This window comes from Podarcis melisellensis (genome assembly GCF_964234715.1).
Source record: "Podarcis melisellensis genome assembly, chromosome: 1".
Classification (NCBI taxonomy): Eukaryota; Metazoa; Chordata; class Lepidosauria; order Squamata; family Lacertidae; genus Podarcis; species Podarcis melisellensis.
Genome location: NC_138528.1, coordinates 29,292,685 through 29,319,539, shown reverse-complemented (window position 1 = coordinate 29,319,539; position 26,855 = coordinate 29,292,685). Strand labels below are relative to the sequence as shown.

General features: G+C 41.3%; 1 protein-coding gene across 6 annotated transcripts in view; it reads right to left on the bottom strand.

Annotated features, from left to right (window-relative positions):
- The window catches only part of POMT2 (protein O-mannosyltransferase 2), a 43,397-nt gene that overhangs the window by 6,025 nt on the left and 10,517 nt on the right, over nucleotides 1-26,855 (bottom strand). The window contains exons 9-22 of one of the 6 annotated variants that reach the window (XM_081911057.1): nucleotides 25,005-25,114; nucleotides 23,809-23,875; nucleotides 22,029-22,098; nucleotides 20,934-21,012; nucleotides 19,779-19,930; nucleotides 16,010-16,101; nucleotides 15,509-15,585; nucleotides 13,159-13,230; nucleotides 11,485-11,544; nucleotides 11,229-11,334; nucleotides 9,696-9,836; nucleotides 8,525-8,639; nucleotides 6,057-6,170; nucleotides 1,178-1,378 (exon numbers count right to left, since the gene is read on the bottom strand). In XM_081911057.1, the coding sequence (XP_081767183.1) occupies nucleotides 1,324-1,378; nucleotides 6,057-6,170; nucleotides 8,525-8,639; nucleotides 9,696-9,836; nucleotides 11,229-11,334; nucleotides 11,485-11,544; nucleotides 13,159-13,230; nucleotides 15,509-15,585; nucleotides 16,010-16,101; nucleotides 19,779-19,930; nucleotides 20,934-21,012; nucleotides 22,029-22,098; nucleotides 23,809-23,875; nucleotides 25,005-25,114 (1,310 nt within the window). In that variant the 3' untranslated portion in view covers nucleotides 1,178-1,323. Of the gene's footprint in view, nucleotides 1-1,177; nucleotides 1,379-3,836; nucleotides 7,936-8,524; nucleotides 8,640-9,695; nucleotides 9,837-11,228; nucleotides 11,335-11,484; nucleotides 11,545-13,158; nucleotides 13,231-15,508; nucleotides 15,586-16,009; nucleotides 16,102-19,778; nucleotides 19,931-20,933; nucleotides 21,013-22,028; nucleotides 22,099-23,808; nucleotides 23,876-25,004; nucleotides 25,115-26,855 lie in introns of those variants that run through there. The other 5 variants (XM_081911062.1, XM_081911058.1, XM_081911061.1 and 2 more) reach the window with 5 other exon arrangements.

Genomic DNA, 26,855 nt, shown 5'->3' with positions numbered 1-26,855 from the left:
ATGCTTTGCTTCTGCACTAAGTAGCCTCTATCCTGCTCAAAGCTCTGGCTTGAGACCTCACAGTGCACCATGATGATTTCGGGTTCCCATCTCTGCAATTGCACTTTGGAGTAATTAAAACAAACCCCCTCCAGACTGCTTTCCATTTCAAAAATTCAACTTCTGAATATCTTCATGAATAATGCGGTTCTGATCAAGCTCCCCTAGTCTCTTTGCTCATCTTTATGCCAGTTTCACAGGCTGGGTCCCCCACCCTCTCTTCCCTAGCGATAGGAATGAGACAACACGACAGTTCTTTCTCCATATCACTCTCAGGCTAAGAAAAAAGGAGCTCACAGAACTTTTCCAGCTCATCCCCTGCAGGCCACAATATAGCAAAGCTACTCTCAAATGCGATTGCATAACAAGCAGCAGAAAGGCTTGTTGAGGTTAACAATATTTTACATAAATGATAAGGGCTACAACTGGACCGTTTTCCTCTTGCCATCAAGCTAAAGGGGAAACCAGTGGGGCAGCAATAATGACCTCAAAGGATCTGAGCCATGCAAGAACATTGCCATAAAAAAAACCAGGCCATGTTAAGACTTCCCTTTGCACTGAACAGAGTGTGAACCTAAATGTCTCCTAATGCCCCGGCAGCTAGGGATTACTTTACAAAATGAAAGTCAAAAGGGCAGCATTGCATGACTCAGCCAAGGGAATCAAATGAAGAACTATGGGTTTCATTCCAGGAATCAGTAGGACGGACCTACATGAAACCATTTGTCCAGTACCCAAAAACTTTGCATATTTCAACCATTTCATTACTTACCTTCATTCTATTTGATTTAAAGACCCTGTTCATCAACTATGTAAGAAGAAAATGCAGTCAGCAGAGCAGGCTTTAATTTTCCTGATGCTGTAACATTTCTGACCAAAGTGTGCCTTAGGTATCTTATACCTTGAAACTGATAAACACTGGGCACAATCTGGCCAGTGTTAAGCGAATTAACATCCCATTGATTTCAATGGAAAAATCAAAGGTTCCTTAATATGCTTAGCTTTGATAAGAAACTTTTAGAGTAGCCAAGGCATAGGCAAACTCAGCCCTCCAGATGTTTTGGGACTACAGCTCCAATGATCCCTAGCTAACAGGACCAGTGGTCAGGGATGATGGGAACTGTAGTCCCAAAACATCTGGAAGGCCAAGTCTGCCTATGCCTGGAGTAGCCTGTGGTTTTTTTAAGAGGAGGAAAAGACCTAACTGTGTTGGCCCAGGAAGGCCTTAACAGCTAAATTCCTGTAGCAGAAAGGAACAAAAATGGGATGGACGCTCCTTGCCGTTTAGTATCTGAAGACCATTCTTGTCTTTCTTCCGTGTACTGCTGTGAATTCCTGTCTGGTAAGGAAAAACAGGAATGGATCAACTTTTTTGCCTTAGCTATCCCAGTGGCTAACCTCTGATGAGAGACAGCAGGAACACAACCCTGTTGACCCTCCTTGATCTCTTCACAGCTTTTGATAGCTTCAGCCCTGACATCCTTCTGCACCAGCTCTGTGAGTTGGGAATGGAAGGCTCAGCAGTTCCCTTCCTACTGCAAATGGGGCTCTGGGAAGTGGCATTGGGATGGTTCTTCTCAACCCCTTGTGCTAAGGGATCCCATAGTGTTCCAGCCTATCCCCACTTTTGAATGACTATATGAAATTACTGGGTGAGCTTATTCCGGGATGTAAGAGTTAAGTTCAGCCAGTATGCCGATGACACTCAGCTGTATGTCTCCATTTCAGCAAAGTCCCATAATGCTGTAAAAATGATGATTGCCTGCTACCATGGAGTCCCTTTTATCAGCTACTGCTGGTTTGCCAGCTGCAGCCACTCTTAGACACAGAGAGTCTGGCGTAATCATGTATCCATTTCCTTAATGAATTACATACAGCTGTCCTTGAGGACGGTTCAGAAGTTTCAATGAGTACAGAACACAGCTTACCAGAATTGTGACTGGCCATCCAAACCTGGTCCACCCAAACTACACCGATTTAGAAAGTTTAATTGGCAGCCTGTTCACTTCCAGGATTAATTTAAGGGGCTAGTTCTTACCTTTAAAGCTCTAAATGGCTTTGAACTCAAGTACTGTACCTGAAGGAGCATCTACTTCCATATCAACCTGCCTGGTATTAAATAGCATCTGCCAAAGTCCATCTCCATATATGTCCTCCAAGAGGTGCAAAAACAAAGCTCTCACAGTAGTAGCACCCCCAAATAAGTTTGCCTGGCTTCAATGATGCTGCCATTTAGCTCCAAGCAAACACTTTTTTTTTTATTAGCCAGGCATACTGACACATTTTATAAATTTAATCATACGTTAGTATGCACTAACGTTTTGTCTCCTCTTTTTGTTTTTCCCCTCTAGATCTGCTCTATGCTGTTCACTGTCCTGAAATCCAATATGAAGGGATGCATAAAAAGGTCTTAAACAAATAAACTAGCTAGCCAGCTCCAAGTCAGATGCTACTGCCTGCCTTCTATTGGCTTGCACTAGACATTTCTGTGCCTTCAGCTTACTCCAACTCATCACGATAGCATAATGAACATCTTTATATTATTACTTTCCATCTCATCTGAATTCCTCCACCAACTCAACAAGAAGTAGAGAGAAACGAGAGGAAAAGCATTCAGCACCTTGCTAAATTGACACTATTGGCATCTTTGTGGAAAATGTCAAACAAGAGAGTTGATTACTTCCAACTTCCTGTGGTATTTGGACATGCTCATTCAGAATTTGGATGAATCTTGATTTATTTCACACAAACCATTAGATTTTAAAAGGTATTCAAGCTTTAAAGACGGCTATTTAACAAATCAGCTGGTTAAGGTAACACTAGCTGCACCGTTTCTGAATTGATAGCCTACCCCATTCAATAATAAGCATATATTCAGTGGCAGTGAAAAGCAGATTTTCTAGGCAATCATGCCAGTGGTTTTACCATTAACAAAAAGGGCAAGTGTGGGGGGGTAGAACAAAGAAGAGCCATCACTGAGTTTTCCAATATACCATGTATTTTTTTTAAATGATCCCATCACTTTCCCTCTGGAGTGAGTAATTAAATAATCTATAATGAAGTTTCTCACTATAAGCCTATATTGCAATAGCCCTCTTTATTGCTCTGACATATGGAATATTACTCTGCCAACTATTCCAAGCTCTCAGCTTGGTTCCTCAGCTGGATGCACAACAGTCAGATTACCTCATTATATCAGTGTTATTCTTGTTTTGAACTTGCTGTTCTACAGCAAGGGTCTCAATTTGCACGCACCTGCATTTTATAATACGGGCAACACCCTTTTGATTTTAAGAATCCATTTGATGGTGTAATAAGGGCAATAAGCAACAGAAAAAGAGTTCAACAAACAGACTACTGTCTTCCCAAATGGATCAAGACCTGTGTTTTAATAGCAACTAAGTGCCAACAATGGGATCGTGAGAAACTCCACTGTAGACCAAAAGGGCTACTGCTGACCTTCGGTATCAAACTTTGGCCGGTATCAAACACCAGTAAGAAGTGGCAGGAATCAAAGAGACTCCACCATAGCATGGCAAACCACTGCCACAGGATCTTTGTGTACAAATATATTCCCCCGCTCCTCAACTCCTCGCCCTATATGTGTACATTCTTTAATCCAAAGAGTGGAGAGGTCAATTCCTGCTGGTGGAACTCAGGAAAAGCAAGCATGGCCATGAGCTGTGGCTACACCGCGACCAGAATTAGTGTTTTTTTCACTAATCTAGTCCATGTCGCTTGAGGCTGATCCTGACGGCTGAAGTAGGAAAAATAATAACAATCAGCAATCAGCAGGACACTGGAAAGAAAGGCTATTTATTACAAAAGTATGATGGAAATTCTATCCCATTTACAGTTAATCCCTTTACAAAAGCCAGTGCCAGTCCAAAGGCAAGTTATCCTTCCATTTAGTACCATTACACGGCAGTGCACTGAAGCAGGTTCAGTCTGAAATGCGTAGATGGTGATAATGTACAAAAAACACATACAACACACAAACACACACTTCAACATCAGCAGCATTAGTAAGACAAATTCGTAATGCAGGAAGCTGCCCAGGAGCAGTAGATAACTACATCAGACACTACAGACACACAGATGCCTAGGGCAGAGACCAAATCACTCCTTCAAAGCAATCGCATTAAGAGATGAACTACAGATTCAGGAGCACTATGTGGCGCGGTCCTCACTTCAAGGCAGAGGTGATGGTTGGCACAAATGCTCTTCCATTCCAGGAACTTCCTGCCTGCAAAAAGCTCCCATGTCACAGAGAAGGGTTCTAGCCAGGCCTACCTGATATGCTAGCTGTATATGTGAAAGGTTGCTTGTTTTTAAGTAAAGAAACATTTAAACATGTGACTGATCCTCCATTTTCAGTTTGAAGTGATCCAATTCAAGATGGGCTGGCCAATGTTTCTGAATGAGTAGTTCAGTTCTACTTACCTACCACTTAGGACTCTATGCAAATAAAATTTGTGCCGTTTCTGGCAAATGTTATCTGCTACACTCTGGACATGGGGTTCTTGACCATAATACACAGAATGACAAACCAATACAGAACACAGTACTTGCCGAGGAATGAGCTATCATAGTGTCATTCCACAAGAAGAACATCAGGAATTTTTATTGCTGATTTTTATTCCTTCCTTCCTAGAAGGAATACTGTAGAATAATACTTGTTAGTCCTACATTAATATGGAAGGGAAAAAACTGCCCAAGACACAAGTTTTATTTAGGCACATATTCCATCACAACAGAATTCTCTGGGTGCCAGTAAGACCACTGGAGGAGGGGGAAGGGGAGGCAGTTCTGATTACTGGATCTGGAGTCTAGGCCATGTAGATGCAACCACTGGTAGAGAAGTCAATGATCCTATAAATGCAAACTTGATCCTATAAATGTTATTACCCTTCAAACATAATGAATGATATCTGCAGAGCCACAGAGGTCTGCCTTCTACAGGGATATTTTGCACTCAAGAAAACACATAATCTGACCCATACCCTGTTTTGAGTCAAATACTTTGGGAGTTTTTAAAGAAGAAGAAATGGGGGTCGTTCATTAGAACTGTGATGGAATAGGTGAGTTGCTAAGCTATGAAAGCCCTTTTATAAGCCATTAACTGATTTGTGAAAAGACACTAATGGGTTAGAGACACCCACACCTATCAACACCATTTATCAAATGGAAGGCCACTTGTCCACAGTGAAGTCATAACTGCTGCACAGCTAAGGCACATTCACTGAAAACAACTCCAGACCACAGATCTTGCCCACAGAACCTACTTATTTGCTTACTTATATTGGTGCTACTCTTCCAAAGCTAAAAAGCTCTATGTCATAGAGTGACATAGAGCTCGATAGTATTAGAAGACCAGTACCATAGAGTGACAGCTAATAGGAATGGCAAGCCTGACACTTGTTGACTTTTTTTAAAGATTCTGATTCTATGTGTTTAGTATCCATGATCCCCTTCTACTGTGGTAAAGAAGTCCTGTCAGAAAAACTTCAAAAGAATTAGCTGCTCAAGACAGCAGCATCTTTCAGCTAGGGACAGCACTCGTAGTGTAGGTATACAGGTGTATGTTGGGATGTGAGATTTCTCAGAATGCAAGGGAAGGCGACAATAAACAGTCACCCACTGGAGTACTGTAGAATCCAAGGATGAAATGTATAGATAGCCTTGCTGAATAATTGAATTAAGTAGTAGAAATATTACCTTGATCAATATCTCTTGATCTCAGGGGGTGGGAAAAGAAATGGGTTTCCCTCCTCCGAAAAGCAACAGCAGTTGCTAATATTTAACTGATGTAGAAAAGTACTATAACATGGAATCCACTAATAAAGGCAAAATTGAATAGTTCAGTGACTTCATGATGGGACCTAACCTCAGGGAAATCTAGTCAAGTGCTTCGTGAAATACAAGACGGCCAAGTCCTCTTAGTAACAGCTGGCTATCTTATTGCTTTTCTATGATTATCAACTGTATTGTTACTGCCTATATTCTATTGTACTTACAATCTACTGGTTCTCCCAGCAACAAAGATGCAGAATAATGGGAAGTTTTCGTGACTTCCCTTCTTTTCTATATATAATATCTGAGGAGTCAGGTCAGCCACACGAGCGTATTTCCTGCCACAGGAAACGGTAATCATATCAAAACCAGTACCGGTAACTCATTTCAGCAATTTCCACCAGTTGTCAACAAGTGAGTTAAAATCAAAGGCTGGAACCCATCATCATCTCTGCTAACTGAAAGGCTGGTCACGACAGTCTTAAACTAGTTAAGCCAGACCAGCTAAATCAGTCTTGTGTTTCCCTTCTTAATGGACCTGGCAGCCTGACAGCAGCCAACATGCCTCATCCAGCCTCTCCTGGGAATGTTGGCATATCGTCTCCATGCCAACAGAGATAGCCCTTTGATGATGGCACAGAGGGATAGGAAGTGGCAGGCTTCAAGCTTTAACACAGACACTAAAATGAATTACTGGGTGGCCTCAATTTCTGTGTCATGTACAAAAGAAGGCTTCAGGGGACCAATTTAACAGAAGCCAAGGCTGAATTTGCTCCAGAGAACAAGAGATGGAATTAAAAGAACGTTTTGCAGGGGAACGCCTTGCTCAACCTTTTTGTCAAACTTTTCTCACATCGCTGCAGAAGTGGATTCCCACTAAGCAACTGAAGAGCTCTATTCTGCTTATCAAGCTACATCCCTCCCTTTCTTGATAGCATACGACACAGAGGTTAATTCCTCCTTAAAAAAAACACATGCATTAAAAAAAAATCAACATTCCTGTACCATAGCAGTTAGAAGCATGTTCTGCACACTCTACATTCATTAAAGAGATACAAGCTTCCCCACAGGAAGAAGTGTTAGTAGGCAACTGAATTAGTAGAATGAGTGACATCACAGCTCTCAGCACAAGCTTTAACATTATGTATTCAACTTCTAGCACGCATGCACGCACATGCACGCACACACTCACTCAAAGGCACCATTCCTCACTGTCAGAGGAATTTAGGGCAGGAAACCTAAACAATAATAATAAAAACATCTTTCTCTGCTTTGGAGCTTCTTAAACAAAAGGATAATCCGAAGAATGGAATGCTGCAGCTTCATTTCTGCACGAGATCTTCCAGGTAACTGTTAAAGGCTATTCTGAATGGGTGTCTGTGCTCAGACAGCAAAGGCTTTATGCAAAAACAACTCATTGCCTTTTGTGTGATGGGCAGACAGAGCACTGGATCGCAGAAAGCTTTATGCTTTATGTCCAAGTCCCTGAACTTAGAAAAGCAGTCAGAAGACTCTCCCAGGAGCACGTACCATATGTACACAAATACTTTTAAGTTCATGAAAAAAGAAGTTATTGGATATTAACTATCCTGGTCTCAGAAGACTGTTTCCTCTGTTACACGCACTTGATCTTTCCTGAGCTCTGTTAAATCCCTTATGAGCAGAGACAGGAAGACATGAGAGATACCCTTGCAAAACACACACGTCCTCCAACTCACACAAAATGACACCACTGTGGAGCCCATGGCTGTGGGACAGTTAACATATTGCTTGGATGGTTCAAACTTTTAAGTAGCAGCAGGTTCAAGTAAATGGGGTTCTAGGACCCACAGAGAGGTTCTCCTTCATAGTTGCCACCTCCTCTTCTCAGACCTCAAGGTTGACAGTCCACTGCTTCAGCGCAGAAATGCTGTTGGGGAAACAATCCTTCAAAGCTCTTGTGCAGTGGGTTTCACCACTTGTCTTCTTGTTTATTCCCTTTTCCCCCCAGGCTGTATCTAGAACTCCCATGTTTCCAGCCACCTAAGCCCTGCCATTGGGCTGTTGAGATCAGAAGCCAGAGGTCCTATCATTCCATAGGAGAGAGGGTGGAAGAGGTAGAAGCTGTGGAAAAGATCTAAACATGAATCAAATTCCTAGAGACCCAACGTCACAACAGTAGACCACATAATTGGGTGCAGTCGGTATAAAGTGTAGAGCTACTTGATATACCACTGAGGAACCCTGAAATATTCAATTGTTTTGGCGGTGGCAAACTTGCAAGGCAGATCAAAGTTCTTTCACACACATTAGAGGATCGAACCAAATAAAGGACATAAGATGCACTGTCCACTAAACTCTGCAATCAAAGGGGACAGAAAATTGTGAAAGAAAAGCTTGTGTCATCTTTGCCCTGGGACGTTGCAATGATAGATGCACCTGAGCCATTATGAAGCTGCTAACTAAGATTGCTGCTGCTTCAGGAGAGGCAGTTTCTGAAGAGGGCAATGGCTGAATGTTAGCATTAGTCAATATCAAGAACCGTTATGGTGACAACAAAATGGGCCACACAAGGAAACAGTCTTGTAGGAGCTTCCCTACATGGTTTCCTGCTTACTTGTCAGCATTTTTCAGGGTTTGGTAATGATGCAAGGCCTTTCCCCTCAAAAATAACCTTCAGATGTGTGTTAACTATTCAGGAACCAATTCTCACCTGTAGATACTAAGCAGAATCAGCACCATTATCCCATAATTGTAAACCTTCCTAGATTGGATGCTGGCTGACAGAGCACCAGCACAAAATTTCAGAAATACATCCCATGTAATCCCTGAGGGAGAAAGAGAAAAAGGAAGATTGGCCAGGTACACTGAAACTAGAAAGCACAGTGGTACCTTGGTTTTAGAACATAATCCGTTCCAGAAGACCATTCGAGTTCGGGAACGTTCGAAAACTGAAAACTCAATAGCCGATAGCTAGGCCCCAGGATCTTGCACTCAGTGGAAGCTGCATGGCACGTTTGACTTCTAAGGCGTGTTTGAAAACTGAAGCATTTACTTCCAGGTTTACAGCATTCAAAAACCAAAATGTTCGTCAACAGAGACGTTCGAAAACCAAGGTGCCACTGTATCAGTAATCACATCAATATGTATAGTCACAGCCCAGGATCAAGCCATCAACCCATCTCCCCAAGATAAATCAATTCTATTTCAATCAGATGGAGTTTTCCAGTGGCAGAAAGCTAATATTCTTTATTTTACCAGGCAAAGTGAATCATGCAAGTTAGCCCCTATTGAAAGAAGCATAAGATCAAAAATCACTCATCTTGAATTTCTCATGGCTATATTGATTCTAATATCCGTGACTTAATTTTCCTTTCTTTCAGAAAAGAATCATCAAGCTAATATAGAAACATTGATGATTATGCTAGACAGTGGCCAGCAGGCGTGTATTTCCGGATGAAATTATTTCCCCCCCCCACTTGCTGATACCCTTAACATAAGAAGCAAAACAAAGAATGCTATAAAATACAGATGATTTCTATAGCACTTGTGGCAGTAGAATGTAATCTTTACCACACAGATTGTCATAAAAATCTTCTTGATAGGTCATTATTATGTCCATATCAAAAGGTACGGAACTGACAAGGATTGGAGAATAAGCTGCCCAAGGCTACCCCATAAGAACTGACTTTTGAACCCAAGTCTCCCAGATCAAAGGGTGACCAAACTGGTCTTGCTGTTGATCAAGATACAGTGCACTGAAGAAACTTTCAGAACATTAACCCCAAACCAACTGTGTGACAATGACCTTTTACACTCATGTCCTTTCAAAACTCTTAATGGGTCACAACATTTCGATTCTGTTGAAATTTGATGAAACTTACCTGTCAACATAGAGGAGAAAAGCATGGCAGGAAAATAATGATGAAAATAGAGCACTCTGCCCATCATGAAGAAGGGAAAGTAATGGAGGACCCATCCTAGCATAATCCTTCCTCCGCTATGTAGCAGGACTCGAGAAAGCTCTGGAACAGAACACATTTCTTGAATTCTTTTTATCTTAACCTGTATAAACATGTGTTCACAAAGCTTCCAGCAGAAATCTAGTTTTATGGAGTTTATAAAATGGTTTGGTTTCTACCCAAAAAGGTTGTTCCAGTTGCACAAGGACTTCTGATTGTGCAACAGAACTTCCCCTCCTTCTCCCTGTGTCCTCCCACCTCCCAAAAATCTGCTCCAGAGGGTTGCGGGGGGACCCAGAACAGATTGCAGGGCAGGCAGCAGGAAGGAGTTCAGTTGGAAATCCTTGCATGAATGCGATAACTTGGTTGGATACAATTCTGTGTGTTTTTACTTCACCAGTTTAGAGTCTAGGAGAAAATATTACTACTGCTGCATGCCCAGTGCAATGTGTTCCCGACAAGCCAACCCAGCTACACTGTAAATAACCAGATCTAATTCCAGCATGTATGTTAGCAATTGCTGTAGCTCCAAACCAGCAGAGATTAAGAAAACGAGGTAAGAGAGCTGTTTCCTCATCTGATATCACAATTCCATGCAGAAACAAAGAAGGTGTTATGGACATTCACCTCACCAACAAGCTCCAAACAGAGTTTAAAGAGAGCATTCTGATTAAGACCCTCAGAATGTGGCTTTCCATAACTTTTGTTGCTACTAGACAATGAAACATTAACAATATCACTGTGTGCAACAGAGAAGCCAATAAATGAATTAAGCAGCAGCTAATAACTCTCAAAGACCCAGTAGATGACTATCCTTCAGCTGTCAGGGAGACAGTAAAACCCAAAAAGAATAGTCCCAATCAGGAATTTTCAAGAATTTCCAAGAATATGAAGTCTGAGAAGGAATTGCTCTCTCAGGCTATTTTCCTTGGGAACCTTAGAGCAGTAACAGTAGCTTTTCAACTTCAAGTTCCTTGGATTTTCTTTGCTTGATCAACACTAATCATCTCCCTGCTCCACATGCACAAACAAAAAACTTTTACTGAAGGGAATGTGGTCTAGCATTTACTACATGGACTTTCTCCTTTTAAGTTGCCTCCTTCCATTAGAAAGGACCAGAACATCTCTTTAAAAACTAGGCCGAAATTCAGCAAATCAACCTTTGTGAGCAGATTTAAGAGTGCATGGTGGTTCGTCTGCACTGGGCGCCAAGCTGGGAGCACCACAGGGAGCATCGCAACAAGGACTAAAATGGAAAGTAAGAGGTAGGGGAACTGCCTCTGCAATCTGAAAGCCCGAAGTCTTCCATTCCTGTTGCACTCTACCCATGATTCCTTTGATACTGCACTCGGTGTCCTCTCATGGACAGTGGAAGTAGATCTGCAGCAGGAAGCCATAATGTTTATAAAACAGAAGAGAAGGTTATAGACCCAGAAGGCAGGAATTTTACTTTACCTTTGTGCTCAGCTTTTAGCCGAACTCCCCTCTTCATGGCCACAGAAACGAATATTGCCATTGTGATATACAATCCAAGAGTAATTAGGTTCAGCCACCAGATCACCTGTGAGGGAAAGCCTTGCAAGTAGACAAAGATGCACAAAAGGCACCATAAAACTACAGGGAGGGGAATGAGAGGACCTATCTGGAGGGAAGGGAGGGAAGCCAAATTCCCTCATCCCACCTAGGGGAACGAAAAGTATATTCTCCTTACCGGATTTCCCAGCAAATAAACCCTGTAGTCTGTTTCATTGACTCCAGAAAAACGAAGGCCCTGTGGAGAAATTGATGGCCGCCATCAGTATGTGATCAACACAGGTTTTTTCAGTCTACATTTTACCTTAAGCCTGAGGTTTCCATAACAATAAACATCTGTGTAAGAAAGAAACTGGAACAATGTATCATATGTGGTGGGAGTGTGGACTTATCAAACAATTTTGGAATAATATATATGAGGAAATTTTTTAAAATGTTTAAAATATCCTTTATGAAAAAGCCAGAAGCATTTCTTCTAGGTTTAATTACAAATGATATTCCTGGTGATAAAAAGAAAGTATTTCTATATGCGACAATGGCGGTCAGGATGCCTATAGCTGCAAATTGGAGGGGGTGGGGAATTCCATCGGTATGAGAGTGGCAAATCAAACTATGTGAATACATAGACTTGGCAAGATTAACAGCAGTCTTAAGAGGACAATCAGACCAAAAATTAATAAAAGAATGGGACTGTGTTAAAGAGTATATGAAAAAACATTGTTCAGGAATAAATATAATGATCTGTGATGAATGAAGTTTGCAGGCATAAGGAAAAGAAAAAATAGTTATGAAATGCATAAAACCGAAGTAAAAAATGTACATATACATATAATACAACGGAAAAGCAAAAATGGAAATTTTAAGTCACTAAAGGATGGAAGGAAGTCAAAATGCATGTATGTATGTATGTTTGGTTATGTTTTGTTATAGTCGTCGTTTTTCCTTGTTTGTTTTTCTTTTTTTCTTTCCCCACCCCCTTTGTTTTAGTTTTCTGATTAATGTTTTATTTTATTTTTATCTTATGTTGTAACTTGGCATGGAAAAAAACAACAATAAAAATCTGTAAGATCAAAGATTTCCACAGGGATCCTCCATTACAAGACAGAGAAGTGTCTCCAATGAAATAGTGTTTAAAGCCCTACATTTTAAACCCACAATAGTGTTTAAAGCCCTAAATGACCCAGGCCCCAAAAATCTGAAAGACACCTCCCAACAGATCCTCTTGGGTGCTAAGATTGGCAGGGGAGACCCTTTTGGGAGTTCCGCCCTTCTCAAAAGCTTTGGGGGAGAGGTGGCCCAGGCAAGGGCATTATCTGTGGCACCCCCCCCCAAAGCTGCTGAACTCCCTCCCCATAGAGTCTGACAACTTCATTATGCAGTTTTCTGCAAATGCTGCAGACCTCTTTACCCTGGCCTTTGACATTTGAGATGTGATTTTTTGTGATGTTTTTAAATTGTACTCATACTGTTTTAAACTGTGTCTTAATTTTTGTAACCTGCAAAGTGTAGGTAATAAATTGAAATAAACAGAGTAACAATAGTGTAGCTTCTATAATCAAACCTCATAATTATATTAGGAACTATTTCAGTCTTTGCTGTTCCGATAGTCGCACAGCAGCAGCCCCTGTTGTCTGGGAGCCAATGGTTATTTAACATGTCGTTCCTTAGCAGCAAGAACCATGGGAGGGCAAATCAGAATTGGTTTTCTGCAAAAGCCATTTAAAACAAGCCCTGCGAAAAATTCCCAGATACAATTGAAGATCAGCTATTCACAATGTTACCTTGAAAACAATGAGATACAACATGAAGTTAAACAAGTTACAGTGCCTCAGAATTTGTTTTGCCCACATACTTGGTAATTGATAGGCCAGTGCCAGGGTTTGGATGTGACTTCATTCTCCTTTGGTTTGAGGCCACTGTTCCCCTGCAAGGAAAAACAACAACTATATCAGTTAGCAGCTATGCTGAACTAAATATTCTCCCTCAATATATATTGATATACAAGCTTTTTACATGTAAAATGAAAACTAAAAGGACCCTTGCTGTATCAGACAAAGTGCATAACTACTCCAGAATCCTGTTTCACAAAGGAGGACATGAGAGCCATAGCCCTCTCTGACTCCTGTCCTCCATCAACTGATAATTCGAGACATACTGCCTTCAAATCATGATAGCTATCAAAACCTGTAGCCGTTGATAGACTTATCCTCCAGATTTGCATCTGTATGCAATTTACAGACCCAGACCTCTCTTTTTGCAAAAAGTCAATATGCCTTTTTGCATGTCTAGATGAACAGCATATAGATCTTTCCTTGGGAAATTCTCTCCCGTTACTGTAGTCTAGAAGTGAACAAATTTCCCAAGGAAATATCTAAATGCCGTTCGCATAGGCATGCTAGGCTTCCCTAGATAGTAGCGGAACAGATTAAACCCGGGTTCCTATGCTAAGGCTACCGTGTCTCTCAAAGACCTTCCTATTAGAAAAATGTCTGAGGAAATAGCTTCTTCTAAGCTTAAGCAGCAGAAATTCCATAGCTCAAACATTCAAAACCCTGAAATAACAATGCTGGATCAAATCAGAGGTTCTTTGTGGCAAAACCAGAGAAACACAAGCATTAGGTTCTGTGTTCACATGGCAGGGCCAGGGACTGGGTCTACAGCTCCATAATAATGAAAGCTAAACATGTTGCAAAACTTGATTTTATTCAGTATCTACAGGAAGGGCTAAGGCAGGAGTCTAACAAGGGTATATACTAATTATTTATCACAGTTCACAGTTAACCACCTATATTCTAGCCAGATTGTACATTGAGGGCCTTCGTCATTCAATTTAAACTGGCTAAAACCCATTATGTATATCTGGCTGCTGGAGCTGGAGCGCACAGCCTTAGACAGACACTCATGTTTACAAGAACAATTCTCTTCCCCCTGCAAAATATTTTCTTCAAATGTATGTTCTCTCTAGGCAGCCTCTGTCTCAGAGGGGAGGAACAACAAGAGATGGTTATCATAACCCTGTGTGAGAGAGCTTTGCAGGGACATCAGGCAGAGCACCACTGGAGACAGAATGCTGGAACTGATGGACCTTTGGCAATCCTTATGACATTAACAAGCATTTGCTCAAAAGCTAGTCTGTGTTCATGCGTGCACACATGAACTTCTATTTCTTGTCAAATATATTCACACTGCCCTCTAGTGGAGGCAGCCTAAAAACTTTCACACAACAGAATTTAATGAGATCACTATCCAAAGGGGAAGGGTTCAGAAGCCTCCCTGAAGAGAAGATCTCTACAGTCCTTTATTGTGAAATCTCCCAAAAGATCCCACCGGGTTTGCTTTCACTCTGGAAAGAAACTATCTTTAGTTTAGATAAATTGAATCATTCTTACAATATCCGTGTGGGAAGCTTTGAGGGTTCTGGGTTGTTGTTGTTTTTGGCATCTGCTTTTTAGAAAAAGCAACAAATATAAATAATATAGCTTCCTTGTCAAGAGGAACGTATTAATAGCATTGCTATGAAAGAGAGTTAATACTAGTTTTTTATTTCTTCAGCTGTTACGTTTGACAGCTTTAGATAAATTTTACGCCTACACAAGGACGACGTTTCTTGACATCTCAGGAAAATCTGACTCTCAGTCAGAATCAGGATGACAAAAATCTTGGACACAATGATAACTGGTGGTCTCAAATAGCGAGGAGCTGTCTAGACACAATACTCCAGGGGCCCAGCACTTCCCTTCATCCATAACATAGCTGTCAACTTTTCCCTTTCCTTGCGAGGAATCCTATTCCGAATACGGGAATTTCCCTTAAAAAAGGGGAAAGTAGATAGCTATGATCCATAAGCATTCTCGCACACACATGAAAAATGCAGAAGTGCTGCACATACCTTTTAAAAATGTGTGGCTTTATTACTTCTATCAGCATACTATCAATAGCACACACAAAATGTATCTTCCTTCATTTATTGGCACAGTCTTCCCCATATTTGATGGATGCCAGAGATTCACACAATGCCCTCAATAATCACACAAGATGTCTTGAGAACTGTACTATTAAACATAAACCTGCTTAACCCCATAATGCTTCTTCTGTTCCAGATAGTACCCAACTTGGCACAGTTAACGCAGAAATAAAAGGAGTGTTTTTCTACAAAGGAAAGAAAGTTACAAACAAAATGGAACCCAAGCCAATCTACCTACTCGGATCATAACCATGTGAGACTCCAGCAGAATCTCTGGAAAGGAAGGTTTCAGAACATCCAAACTGATATTGGGCACTATGGAAAAGAAGACAGTTTAAAGTGGGATCTCACATGTTGATTAAGTACATACATTAATGATACATAGACATTCCCTCTGCATTAAATTAGGTCCCAGGTGCAAAGGTCAGAAGGTGGATGTAGTTGTTTTTTTAAAAAAGACAATAAAACCATGCAACAAGATACCTTAAAAAGCCATCTTTCCCCCACTTTTTCCTGCTGTGTACTAAAATGTCAAACTAGAATCTCAAGAAGCTTCCTTGTGAGTATGACAAAGACATGCTCAAATCCAGCCATTGGGGAAATTATTCAGGAATTCCAATTCTTAATATTTTGCTTCAACTGCTTTATGGACCTTTCCCTCTTCAAAACTGACAAGTAATAGGAAGGGGAGGGAAAATCTTAATATTTTGATGACAAAAAGGTACATTCAATCACATACACCTGGGATTAATGTGATCTTCAACATTCCAGAGAGAATTAGGAGACTCCTTTTGATATGGAGTGCAGGTGACTTCTACCTGCTCCCAGCCCCTGTGAAACAAGAACCATCAGTAAGTCATCAATAAAACTTCTGAACTTGTCTATCCCAACTTGCATTCATATTCCATGACATATCTTTGTGTCAGAGACTCTTTTCTTACAGAAACATTGGCCTTTCAGAATTCACACTGAACCAAAAGACAATCTAAGGGAATCAAAAGTCATGTTGAATTGCTGTTGTCACTCTTTTAATTGTAGTGCTGTTTTAATGGGCTTATTCTCCCATATATTTTAATTGTGGATGTTTATTTTAATGCTTTGCTGAAATTGTCTATGTGTTTAATTAGGTGTGTTTTACACTTGTAAATCACTGAGATGCCACCTTGGCAATTAAGCAGTAAATAAAATTAATAAATCATCACCACCATCCTCTAAGATAGATACACATACACATAAATACATATGTTTATGTTCTAGTTGCATAACTTAAACCAGTGCTCTTTTTCTTTAAAAAAAATGTTTAGTGGTACTCTCATTTTCCTACTCATATTGAAATAGTGCCCGTCAATGAGACCAAATTTAGATTCACAAAATTTTAAGGGGTATGTGTACCCCCCCATCCCCCCAGAAAAAAACCACTGACTTAAACATTTAAGTTAAAACGGTAGCCTTGTTTACACAAGCACTGGACACAGCCTTTAAAAAAAAAATAGAAGAAACAAGTTATATGATTAGAATTGGCAATATGCATCTAGCTCACACTTTTTAAAGAAAAGCTTTAGAAACTGTACATTGGTGATTTACATATTTGGCAGGGTGCCATAAATGTATACCCACCCACCCCATTTCAAAGGAAGACTCACGCATCCTTTCAAAGGCATGGGAATAATTTTACATCTTTAAAGTGTGACAAACAGACCTAGGATAGCCGACATCTATGGTGATCCTACTAAGACGAACAATCTGCTGTCAAGTGAGGAAATAGTAAACTGTATATGCAGTAAAAAGCCAGGCTCTCGCTACATGAGGAATACTCTGGAAACCAGACCATACTCCCTGCTCCTCACACTCATTTAATCTTTACTAGGCAACGGTTCCCCCTGTTTCTTGTGTTTATATGTCTTGTTAAACTATTTTAAAATTGGTTTTATCTAAGTACATTGTTCTCTTGCTAGTTTGCTGGTTCCTGAAGTGGAATGACCTGGAATGAAAGAGTGCATTTTCTAATGCTCAATTATCACAATGGTTTCAGGTTAACTGCCTTTCTAGCTAAAAGATGTCCGGGCTTGACAGCCTTACGAGTTCAGCCTTGACAAGCAGATCCACTTACATAGAGACCGGAGCACACATATACACCATTGTGCAGGCAGAGGACAGCCAAAGCATTCAGAAGAGCTTTTTGTTCCCCGCACCTGTTCTTCCCTAGCAACTTGCACAACAAAAAAGTCCATTGATCCTTTTTGTTAGAAAGCAATTATATTGACTGTGAACTGGCAAGTAAATAAGCCAAACATTTTCAGAGGAGAATTTTCTGCTATTACAAAGCTTTTAGTACAGACAATTGCATGGCAACTAAAACTCGTTAGAAGGATAGCTAAGGAACACTATGTATAAAAGAGAAATAAATGACTGCTAGAAGTTAACTGATGCTTTCTCTCACACAGCATATAAAAGGCAAGTTAATTTAAGGAAATTCACTTAAGATTCCTGCCTTCTCCTCCTGCTATATCACATGCCTGATTCTACATTGCTCAAGAGGGTCACCCCCCCCCCCCGCCCCGCAACCTCTGGAAAGGTGTTTTGGGGGCTTCAGGTGGCTACAGGGAAAAGGACGGGGCAAAAATCCTTCCATCTGTGAACTTCCTTAAATTAACTTATCTTAGGATCCAAATTAATAGTGAGGACTTTGTTTACTATAAAAGTAACCACCTACAAGGCAGCACCAAAAGTAAACACCTACAAGGCAGCACAATTGAGGGACAGAAGATAAGCGACATTTGGGCTTCGGCCCTAATATTCAATTACTTTGTCCTATTTCTTAATAAAGAAACGAGACTGTGCTCAAAAAGGAACAGGAAGACAGATATGGGGCTATGCTGAACAATACAGTGGACATTCTGCCTCGCCCCACTGAGCAAGAGAGGTCCCAAGAGGGCACTTAGAAGCCACGGGTCTGCAGGCACTGTGCACTGCCTGAGGTAAATGTGGTTGCCGTGTCCTGCTAAAGACTTTGGAAGGGGTCTGGGTTGAAGCCTGAGAGTGTTCAGAGCATGATGGCCAAGGAAAAGGTTTTTGGCTCTTCGTTTAAATGGGGCAGGAGAGGGGAAATGGTTCTCCCAGTGGTATCTTTTTAAAGTGGCAGTAACATAGTAACCTGGCAGAATGGACAGTTATTTTAAAGTAACGGTAGCCAAGTTAAGTTCATTATATAGTAACCTTTCAAACTAAACATAACCCTTCATTTTTATTATTTGTTAATCAAAGCTAAAATGCATATTACATTGCTGTTCTGCTTTTAAGTGGTGCCTCGCACTTTTTTGCCACAGCTACTGGTGAGTGATCTGAGGTTTATTATTAACCAGTCATTTAAATATATACGGTGGCAGAAGGGGAAATAGGTTTGAACAAATAAGTAAATGAGTGTAAGAGTTGAAGTGAAGTGGGAAAAGAGTAGCTAATCCTTTGACAGTTTGGTGACCACAAGGTGGGTGTATAATAATAGCTATAATAATCCCCAATAAGTGATGGCAGCTGTGTGAGATAGATAAATAAAGGAATACTTTGCAGGCAAAATGAATAGCGCAATCAGGAAAAGAAACTGGATGGCATGGAAATGCTCTAAAACACATTTTGAAAAGATTTTTTGGATGCGTTTTCCTCATACTCAGGGATATGACAGACAACCATATTTGGAACTAGAAAAGAACTCATTACCATGCTGGAGTGACAGTGAACTGGTTGCAATGGGGCTTGTCTTATTACTATTACGATTGTTATTATTTCCTGCATAGCTTGCCGTGATCGTATAGTGGTTAGTACTCTGTGTTGTGGCCACAGCAACCTTGGTTTGAATCCAAGTCACAGCAGGAAGGAATGTGCATGTTTTGAGCCAGCGCGGTGTAGTGGTTAAGAGCAGTGGACTCATAATCTGGTGAACCAGGTTCGCGTCCTCGCTCCTCCACATGCAGCTGCTGGGTGACCTTGGGCCAGTCACACATCTCTGAAGTCTCTTAGCCTCACTCACCTCACAGAGTGTTTGTTGTGGGGGAGGAAGGAAAAGGAGATGGTTAGCCGCTTTCAGACTCCTTAAGGGGAGTGAAAGGCGGGGTATCAAGTCCAAATTCTTCTTCTTCTTACCTGTCCTTCGCTATAAGGTCCCAGAACAGGTTACAGCAATTTCAAAACACATTATTAAAAACAGTTTAAAACAAATTACCATCACAAGAACAGCATGGATCCTGAAAATATATATTTGAAGTGACAAAAGCCAAAGAGTAAAGACAATGTTGCCGTTCCTGCTGCACGTGACACTGGTCACTCACTTTAAATCATCCCAAGCTCAAGCGTCGGAAGAGCCTTCAGCAATGCATCTGTTTTCTACGATGCAGCCCCAAATGCACTGAATCACATATTAAAAAAAGAGGACATAAAGAAGGATATGTGCTGCCTTTCTCTGGAGGTCCCTTCAGGCTCAAGAATTCCATGAAAAATGACTCCTGGATATTTACCATTTTGGCAACGTCTTCCCAGTTGAACCCAAGAGGCAACCTGTAGCCACGTGAATCAGCCTGATCCGACTACGTAGCACTTTGATACGCTTCCCAGTCTTTCTTCCCACAACCTCAATTCGCCAGAAATCATTGCAGTCTCCAGTTCCATTCTAGGAAACGTGCATACCAAGAAAAAAAGGGCGGGGGGGGGGGACACACACAGAGACAAAGAAGAGCTATTATGAATGAGAGAGGAATGGGTTTCTGAAGCTTCAAGGCAGTAGCACTACTTGCGAGGAGCTAATGAGGCCCTTCAGCATTGCCCTATCCAAACAGCAGCAGTAAGTAGCCATTCCTCATAGGGGAGTTGCTCCAGCCACCTTGATCATCTTGGTTTATTAACCAAAGCTTGTCTTATGGTTGCAGATCATAATTAAGAAGGAGACACCTTAACCACGATCTGGGGTAACATGCTATGTCAAAACTTGTGTTAGCTGCCATACTGCACTGTGTTAAAAGCAGCACACAGTGAGAGTGAGTGAGCCAGCACTGTCCCAGTAGACCACAATTTGGTTTACTGTGGTGTGCAAAACATTGCAATGTTTTTGCTGCTCTTTTTACCTCCACTTTTTTAGGGCCAATAAATAAAATGCACTGCTGCTCCCCCACTCCCACCCCACATTTGGATTAAAAAGTTACACAGAACTGTTTGTTGACTGCTGAAAAGGTTTACCACAATACACTTTTTCACCTCACAAGAATGAAAGAAAAAAATATTTTCATAAAGGTTAATGGTTGTACATCCTTCAACCTAGACACCAATAGGTCATAACAAGTGCAGAAGACAATAAAACTCAGTCATGCTGTTTAAAGAGCCATAACTCCTTGAAGTCAAGCGCTGGCACAGGTTGGCTTCTGTATTTCATGTTACATCACTGTAGTTTATATGAGGGTGAGGCACTCTCAGTATTCTCCAATAATCCCAAGTGTTTCATACAGGGTTGTTTTTTTTAATATGAGCTAAAAATTCACACTGCAGCTTCCTGTTCTTTATGAAAGAATCATGATTTTGAGCAGCTTAAAAGAAAGAAAACCCCAAAAGGAGAAATAACCCTTTGTTCTGGGACTATATTCCAGGGCGGGCAGAATTAAGTTTTTTCTTTGTTCACTTACTATGCCATACCCAGTGACCTGAAGATGCTTTCTCGTCAAGGGGGCTTCATGAGGGTGACTGTGCAGGTTTCTAGAAGTCCTAAAGTTAAAATAAAATCACATTGTTTGATTTTATCCCTAGAACAGTTTGAGCACTGAAAGTTGATTTCAATTAAAGAAAACTTGGTTCAAACATTTTCTGTCATCTTCAACACAATTAAATATGGTGACACTATAGAGATGTTATGCCAAGTATACAGGCGGTGACCATTTTAGGTAAAGGTAAAGGTAAAGGTACCCCTGCCCGTACGGGCCAGTCTTGACAGACTCTAGGGTTGTGCGCCCATCTCACTCAAGAGGCCAAGGGCCAGCGCTGTCCGAAGACACTTCCGGGTCACGTGGCCAGCGTGACAAAGCTGCATCTGGCGAGCCAGCGCAGCACACGGAAACGCCGTTTACCTTCCCGCCAGTAAGCGGTCCCTATTTATCTACTTGCACCCGGGGGTGCTTTCGAACTGCTAGGTTGGCAGGCGCTGGGACCGAGCGATGGGAGCATACCCCGCCGCAGGGATTCAAACCGCCGACCTTTCGATCGGCAAGCCCTAGGCGCTGAGGCTTTTACCCACAGTGCCACCCGCGTCCCGTGGGCATTTTAGGCATGTCGAAATGACACACGATAGCCGATGTGTGGGTCCTTCTTGGCCCAGAAGAGGGAAGGGTGGAGGTGGAGAAGAATGGGGGTTGGGTGGGGCAGAACGAGGTGGGGCAAACTTATGTGTGCTACGCCGACACGCACAGGGGCCGGGAACAGAACCCCCTTGCAAAATGTTTGCCACCTGTTTCTATCAAAATTTGCACGTCAAGATTACTATCTACAGTGAGGTCCACATTCTCTCTCACGGTAGCAGATTCTAGGAATACTATTGAAGTTAATTTCTTAGCGCAAATAAAGAGCATCTAATGGCACTTCGAAGACTATCAGGGGAAGAGAGAGTCATCAACAAGGTCTGTTCTAACCATGGTGTAGTTACTGGCAGACTAGATATCTATTACCATACTCAACCAGAATTGCTACTTCAGGCCTTTAGCATTCCTCACATTTCCTAAACAGCTTACTCTTTGTGTTCCAAACGGATAACGTCTCCATGCCTTACAAACTCCACAGGGAGGGAAGTGTCTGAATGATCTGGTGAAACAGAAGAGGTCACAGCATGAGATCTGAGGCTGATGGAAAAGATGTAAGAATGCCAATATCAAATAAACCAGGAAAGCATCATAAAAATATCATCGTTCCAACATCTCTAGTTCAAATACAGCCCCCCCCCCGAAATATTTCCAATGACTTTCCAACATTATCATTATGATAAAAAGCTTCTCTAGCAGCAAACAAAATGTATCGCCAGTAAGACAGCACTCTTCCTAGGATGCCACAGCATGCAAGTGTTAGAAAAACATTAAAATTCCTGAACATTCAAACTGTGGCCACAACCAGCAAGATGAACAAGGAGCTATGTTCAAGACAAGTTTCCTTTTGAAATATTTCATTCTGATCTGAGCAGACTTTAATTCAGCTAGATTACACAACTACTAACTTGGATCTGAGTCTCTTGTGTTTATACTTTTATACAAAAGGGGTAACTACGATTTAATTTTGCACTAATATATTTCAATTTGAAAGTATATAAACCATCTGTTAAACTGATGAAACTCCAGGCAGCAGAGATAAATCTGGGCATCTCTCAGGGGAGTATTATGCTGTAGAAGCACCACAGGATTAGATCAGGAGGCACCACATTTTATTTTATACTTTGAAATGGGCCAGCTTTGCCACTGCCCCAAAATACAACCTCAAATGCTTATCCAATTCATCTATGTTGCCGTCACTAGCCCATGCCACCAAGAGGCATGCGCTCCAAAACTTGCCTTCCAGCGCTACTGGACTATTTTAAAAGCTTGCAAAAACCTTGTATAATGACCTCCTCACAATAAGGAACTGAGTTTGATATATATCAGATCTAATTTGCCACTAGACATGACACAAGACAGTTCACTGGAGTGGTTGGACTAGGACCTGGGAGACAAGAGTTCAAATTTCTTCTCAGCCACGAAGCTCACTTGGGTGACCTTTGGCCAGCTACAGTATCTCAGCCTAACCTACTTCATAGGGTTGTTATGAGGATAAAATGGGGAGGAAGAGAAAGCATGAATTGCTGGATAGCTCAGTCAGTACAGTATATGACTCTTAATCCCAGGCTTGTGGGTTCAAGTCCCACGTTAGGCAAAAGATTCCTGTATTGTGGGTGGTTGGTCCATTCTAGCTCTAAAATTCTATGATCCTATGTACACCACTTTGACCTTCTGAGAAGAAAGGTGGATATGAATGTAAAAAATGAATTATAAAAGTAAACAGAAGTGGCAAGTGTGCCCCTCCAAGGCAGTCTTGAGAAAACTCACAAAGAAGCACTAGGAGACAGATCTTGAAGTTCTGTGCTTTTGGCACCCATTCAGGACAGGCAAGTCCACAGGACCTGAGAACAAGTAGATGCTGCCCTTCCCCTTACTTCCATAGTCACAGACAAGACCATAGGCGTTAAAGGGCAGAGAATGGCATCCACACTCCCCTTTACGCAGAACCCAGTGGACCATGCACCTTCAGCTGCCTCAGAGGGGTATCAAACACAGCCCAGTTTATACAATAAGTGAAGGAAAACGATGTATGCTACTTGGAATGCCTTACAGGAGGAGAGGCACAATATAAATGTAACAAACAAACAAACCAATACAGTAATCCCTCAGATTTAGAAAAGAAACTAAAACTCCTAGGGAAAAGGGAGATCAATTATCTTGAAGAAGGAAAAAAACAGTTACATATTACACCGTTTTATTCTCCAGTTACCTGCTTTCAAGTTGTGTTTCTTTATAATCCACAAGTTATTCAAGTCCTTATGCAAATATGCAGTGACCTAGAAGCACAGAGAAGTCATTGCATTCCATCCCTTCAAAAATACAAGCAGTCTAGTCTTTGTGTATTCACTACAGACAAAGGCAATGCTATGCATTTCTGAACGACCCAAGCTTGTAACCAATGCGTATGCACACACACAAAGCAATTGCAGTTTCTTGTGAATAGCAGAATAGTTACTGCTTTTATGATTTATTGCATTTTTAATGCAAAGAAGCCAAATCCATGTATGAGCCAAGATGCATATTTGACTTTGGGGGTGTTAATTCCACACTGTGACACTTCACACACACACACCCCAAAGTGACGTTATTTCTGTGCTGGACAAAGGCTTTTACATCATTGTGTTGTGCACACAACTGTGATACAATATAATATTTGAAGTCAACTCTATTTGAATTAAGAAATGCATGGAACCAGGAATCTATACTGCCAAAGTCCAGAGCAATGCTCCCTGCCTTATTCTCACCCCTGTCCTGTGTTAGTCTTCCTAAGAATTCACCCTGGACTCCTTGGGCTCAGTATCACTGCCATATGATGGAAGTGCTTTTGGAGAAGACTTGTATTCTAATGATTGTGTGAACTACTCCAGTCCTGTAAGCAAGTGGTACAAGACCTGCGGGAACAGGGAAAAAGCCTAGATATCCATAACCCAGCCTCCTGTTCATCACACTGGCGAACCAGATGCCTCTGGGAAGGTTACAAGCAGGGCATAAGTCCAATAGCCCTTTCCTGCTGTTGTTCCCCAGTGAGGGGTATACAAAGGGATACTGCCATCAAGACTATAGCTACCAATAATACTAACAGATCTCCTCAAGAACTACACAAGACTTTCAGGCTGCAAAGATGCTGGAAAAAATCCATAGCAAGAGAGGAACATGAAACAACCATTATTTGTACTAAGAGGACATGAAGCAGCTGAAACAGCACAGGTCTCAGACAGATTTTGACTTCTAAGCCATCTAGAAGTATTTCTGCAAGGCACTCCCTTGTCTGAAAACAACACAGGAAGGGCTTATAAACCTGCCAACTTCAAAAGCAAACGTGCACACACACCTTTCCAGTGTTTTAGTCACATGAATGGCTTACGGCAACACCAGCAAAATGTGACATTCCAACAGTTCACTGACCTGCTGCTGCCGTGCTCCCACACCCTCAGGATACAGGTGCCAGTGTGAGTGAAGGTATCCGCCTGCCATACGAAGGTTTTTCATTGTTATCACAGAGCCATACGCCAAGTCTAAAGGAAGAGAGCAATGGTTTAAGGTGGTTCACCTATGACAGTATTGCAAATGGAACACAAGTAAATTGTGTTGTTAGTTGTCCTCTGTGTTACAGAGGCGCAAACACCCTTCATTTGGAGTTGAGCATTTAGTGTTACTGGTCCCATGCTATGGAACGCTCTTGCAGCAGACATCTGACAGGCATCTTTCCCCCCCATTCTTCTTACTTTCAGAAACCTCTTGGAGCCTCTCTTATGGCAACAGGCCTATGGGGTTATCTAAAATGTCCCAAGTAGCCAGTCATTTTAATGATTGCTTTGTATTGCTTTTAAATGTGTTTATGTTGCTATACACTACCGTGATGTTTTGGGAGAGGGCGGTGTATAATTTTGTGAGTAAGTAAAACATATTGGCACCTGTGTACTAGAAATGCTTGCATAAAACCAGCCACGAGAGTGCAGGATACACAGTCATTAATCATGACCAAGATTCCACTGTGCTGTGAAACTGTTGCCACCACAGAATCATCATGTGGCTGCCATCATGGTCTGATGTGACTGCAGCTGCTATTTCAAGACAAGCTGAACTTTCACTAGTCCACATTGATTGCATAAAAAAAAAACTTGGTGTCATTTACCATCATTTGCAAAATCCATTGGGAAATCAAATTCTCATAGATATAGAAGCAGATACCTTAAGATGTGGAATTTGAGCAATGAGGGAGGCATTCAAAGACATTATTTCAGAATAGTCCACCCAATCTTTCAGGTTTAAGAAGATAACAGCATTTTAAAAATATATGTGACTTCATTAATTAGGTGAAATAATCCCAGAATTTGTTTTTGCAGATACAGCCAACTTTTCTTGGAAAAACATCAGAAACCCACACACTCCACCTGCCCCCAAATATTCCTGTTGATTTCTACAGATTTTAAATCACATGTTTCTTATTCTTTCTAGATGTTTTGCTTTTTCTTCCTGTTGTGCAGGGAGCGGGGAATCAAATAACCACAGAAGAAACACTCTGACAGCACATCCTTAGCTCATAGGCTGAAGTGAAGGAGGTGCAGTGACAACAATTTATCCCCCCAATTATCACTGCCTCTCTGCACTCCCACCTCGGCTGCTTGGGTACAATAGGGGTCCACATTTCCCCAAAACTTTGTTAACTGTACTGGTAACCAAGTGTCACTTATTTAATGTAACCAGAGTGTATAGAATGGTTCAGGTAGCACAACAGCTGTTAGGCAACAGTCTCACCCTACAAAGAAAAGATGCCAGTTGGGAGATCACTAGCATGTGACTACTGAATCAAGATGGCACACATTTACACTGGTTTCAGACACAATCTGCCAATTTAGTTTAATTTACAGTTTAACAATTTAATTTAGTTTAACAGATCAGGATTTCTCCAAGGTGGTGCCAGGAACTACAACTCGTTTTAATCCAATACAGAAATATATAATTAAAAGTTACTGTTCCATTTGTTTGTTTTTTGCATCTTTTGAAGGTCCATCAACTCTCTCATTATACATTTTATATGCTTCCGCCACACCTTTGCTCAGTTCTAAACTTTCCACTCCGAACCCACAAGTGACAAAGATCAAAATGTTCAGAAATAATTCCAAGGTGGTTCAGATCACCATTCCAAACACACTAAAGAGCAAAAAGACACGTGACAAATACTTTGCATTTCCTTTAGCATCCACCCTGTGTTCTCTTAAAAACACAGGAGAGTTTTTTGTTTGCTTGGATACA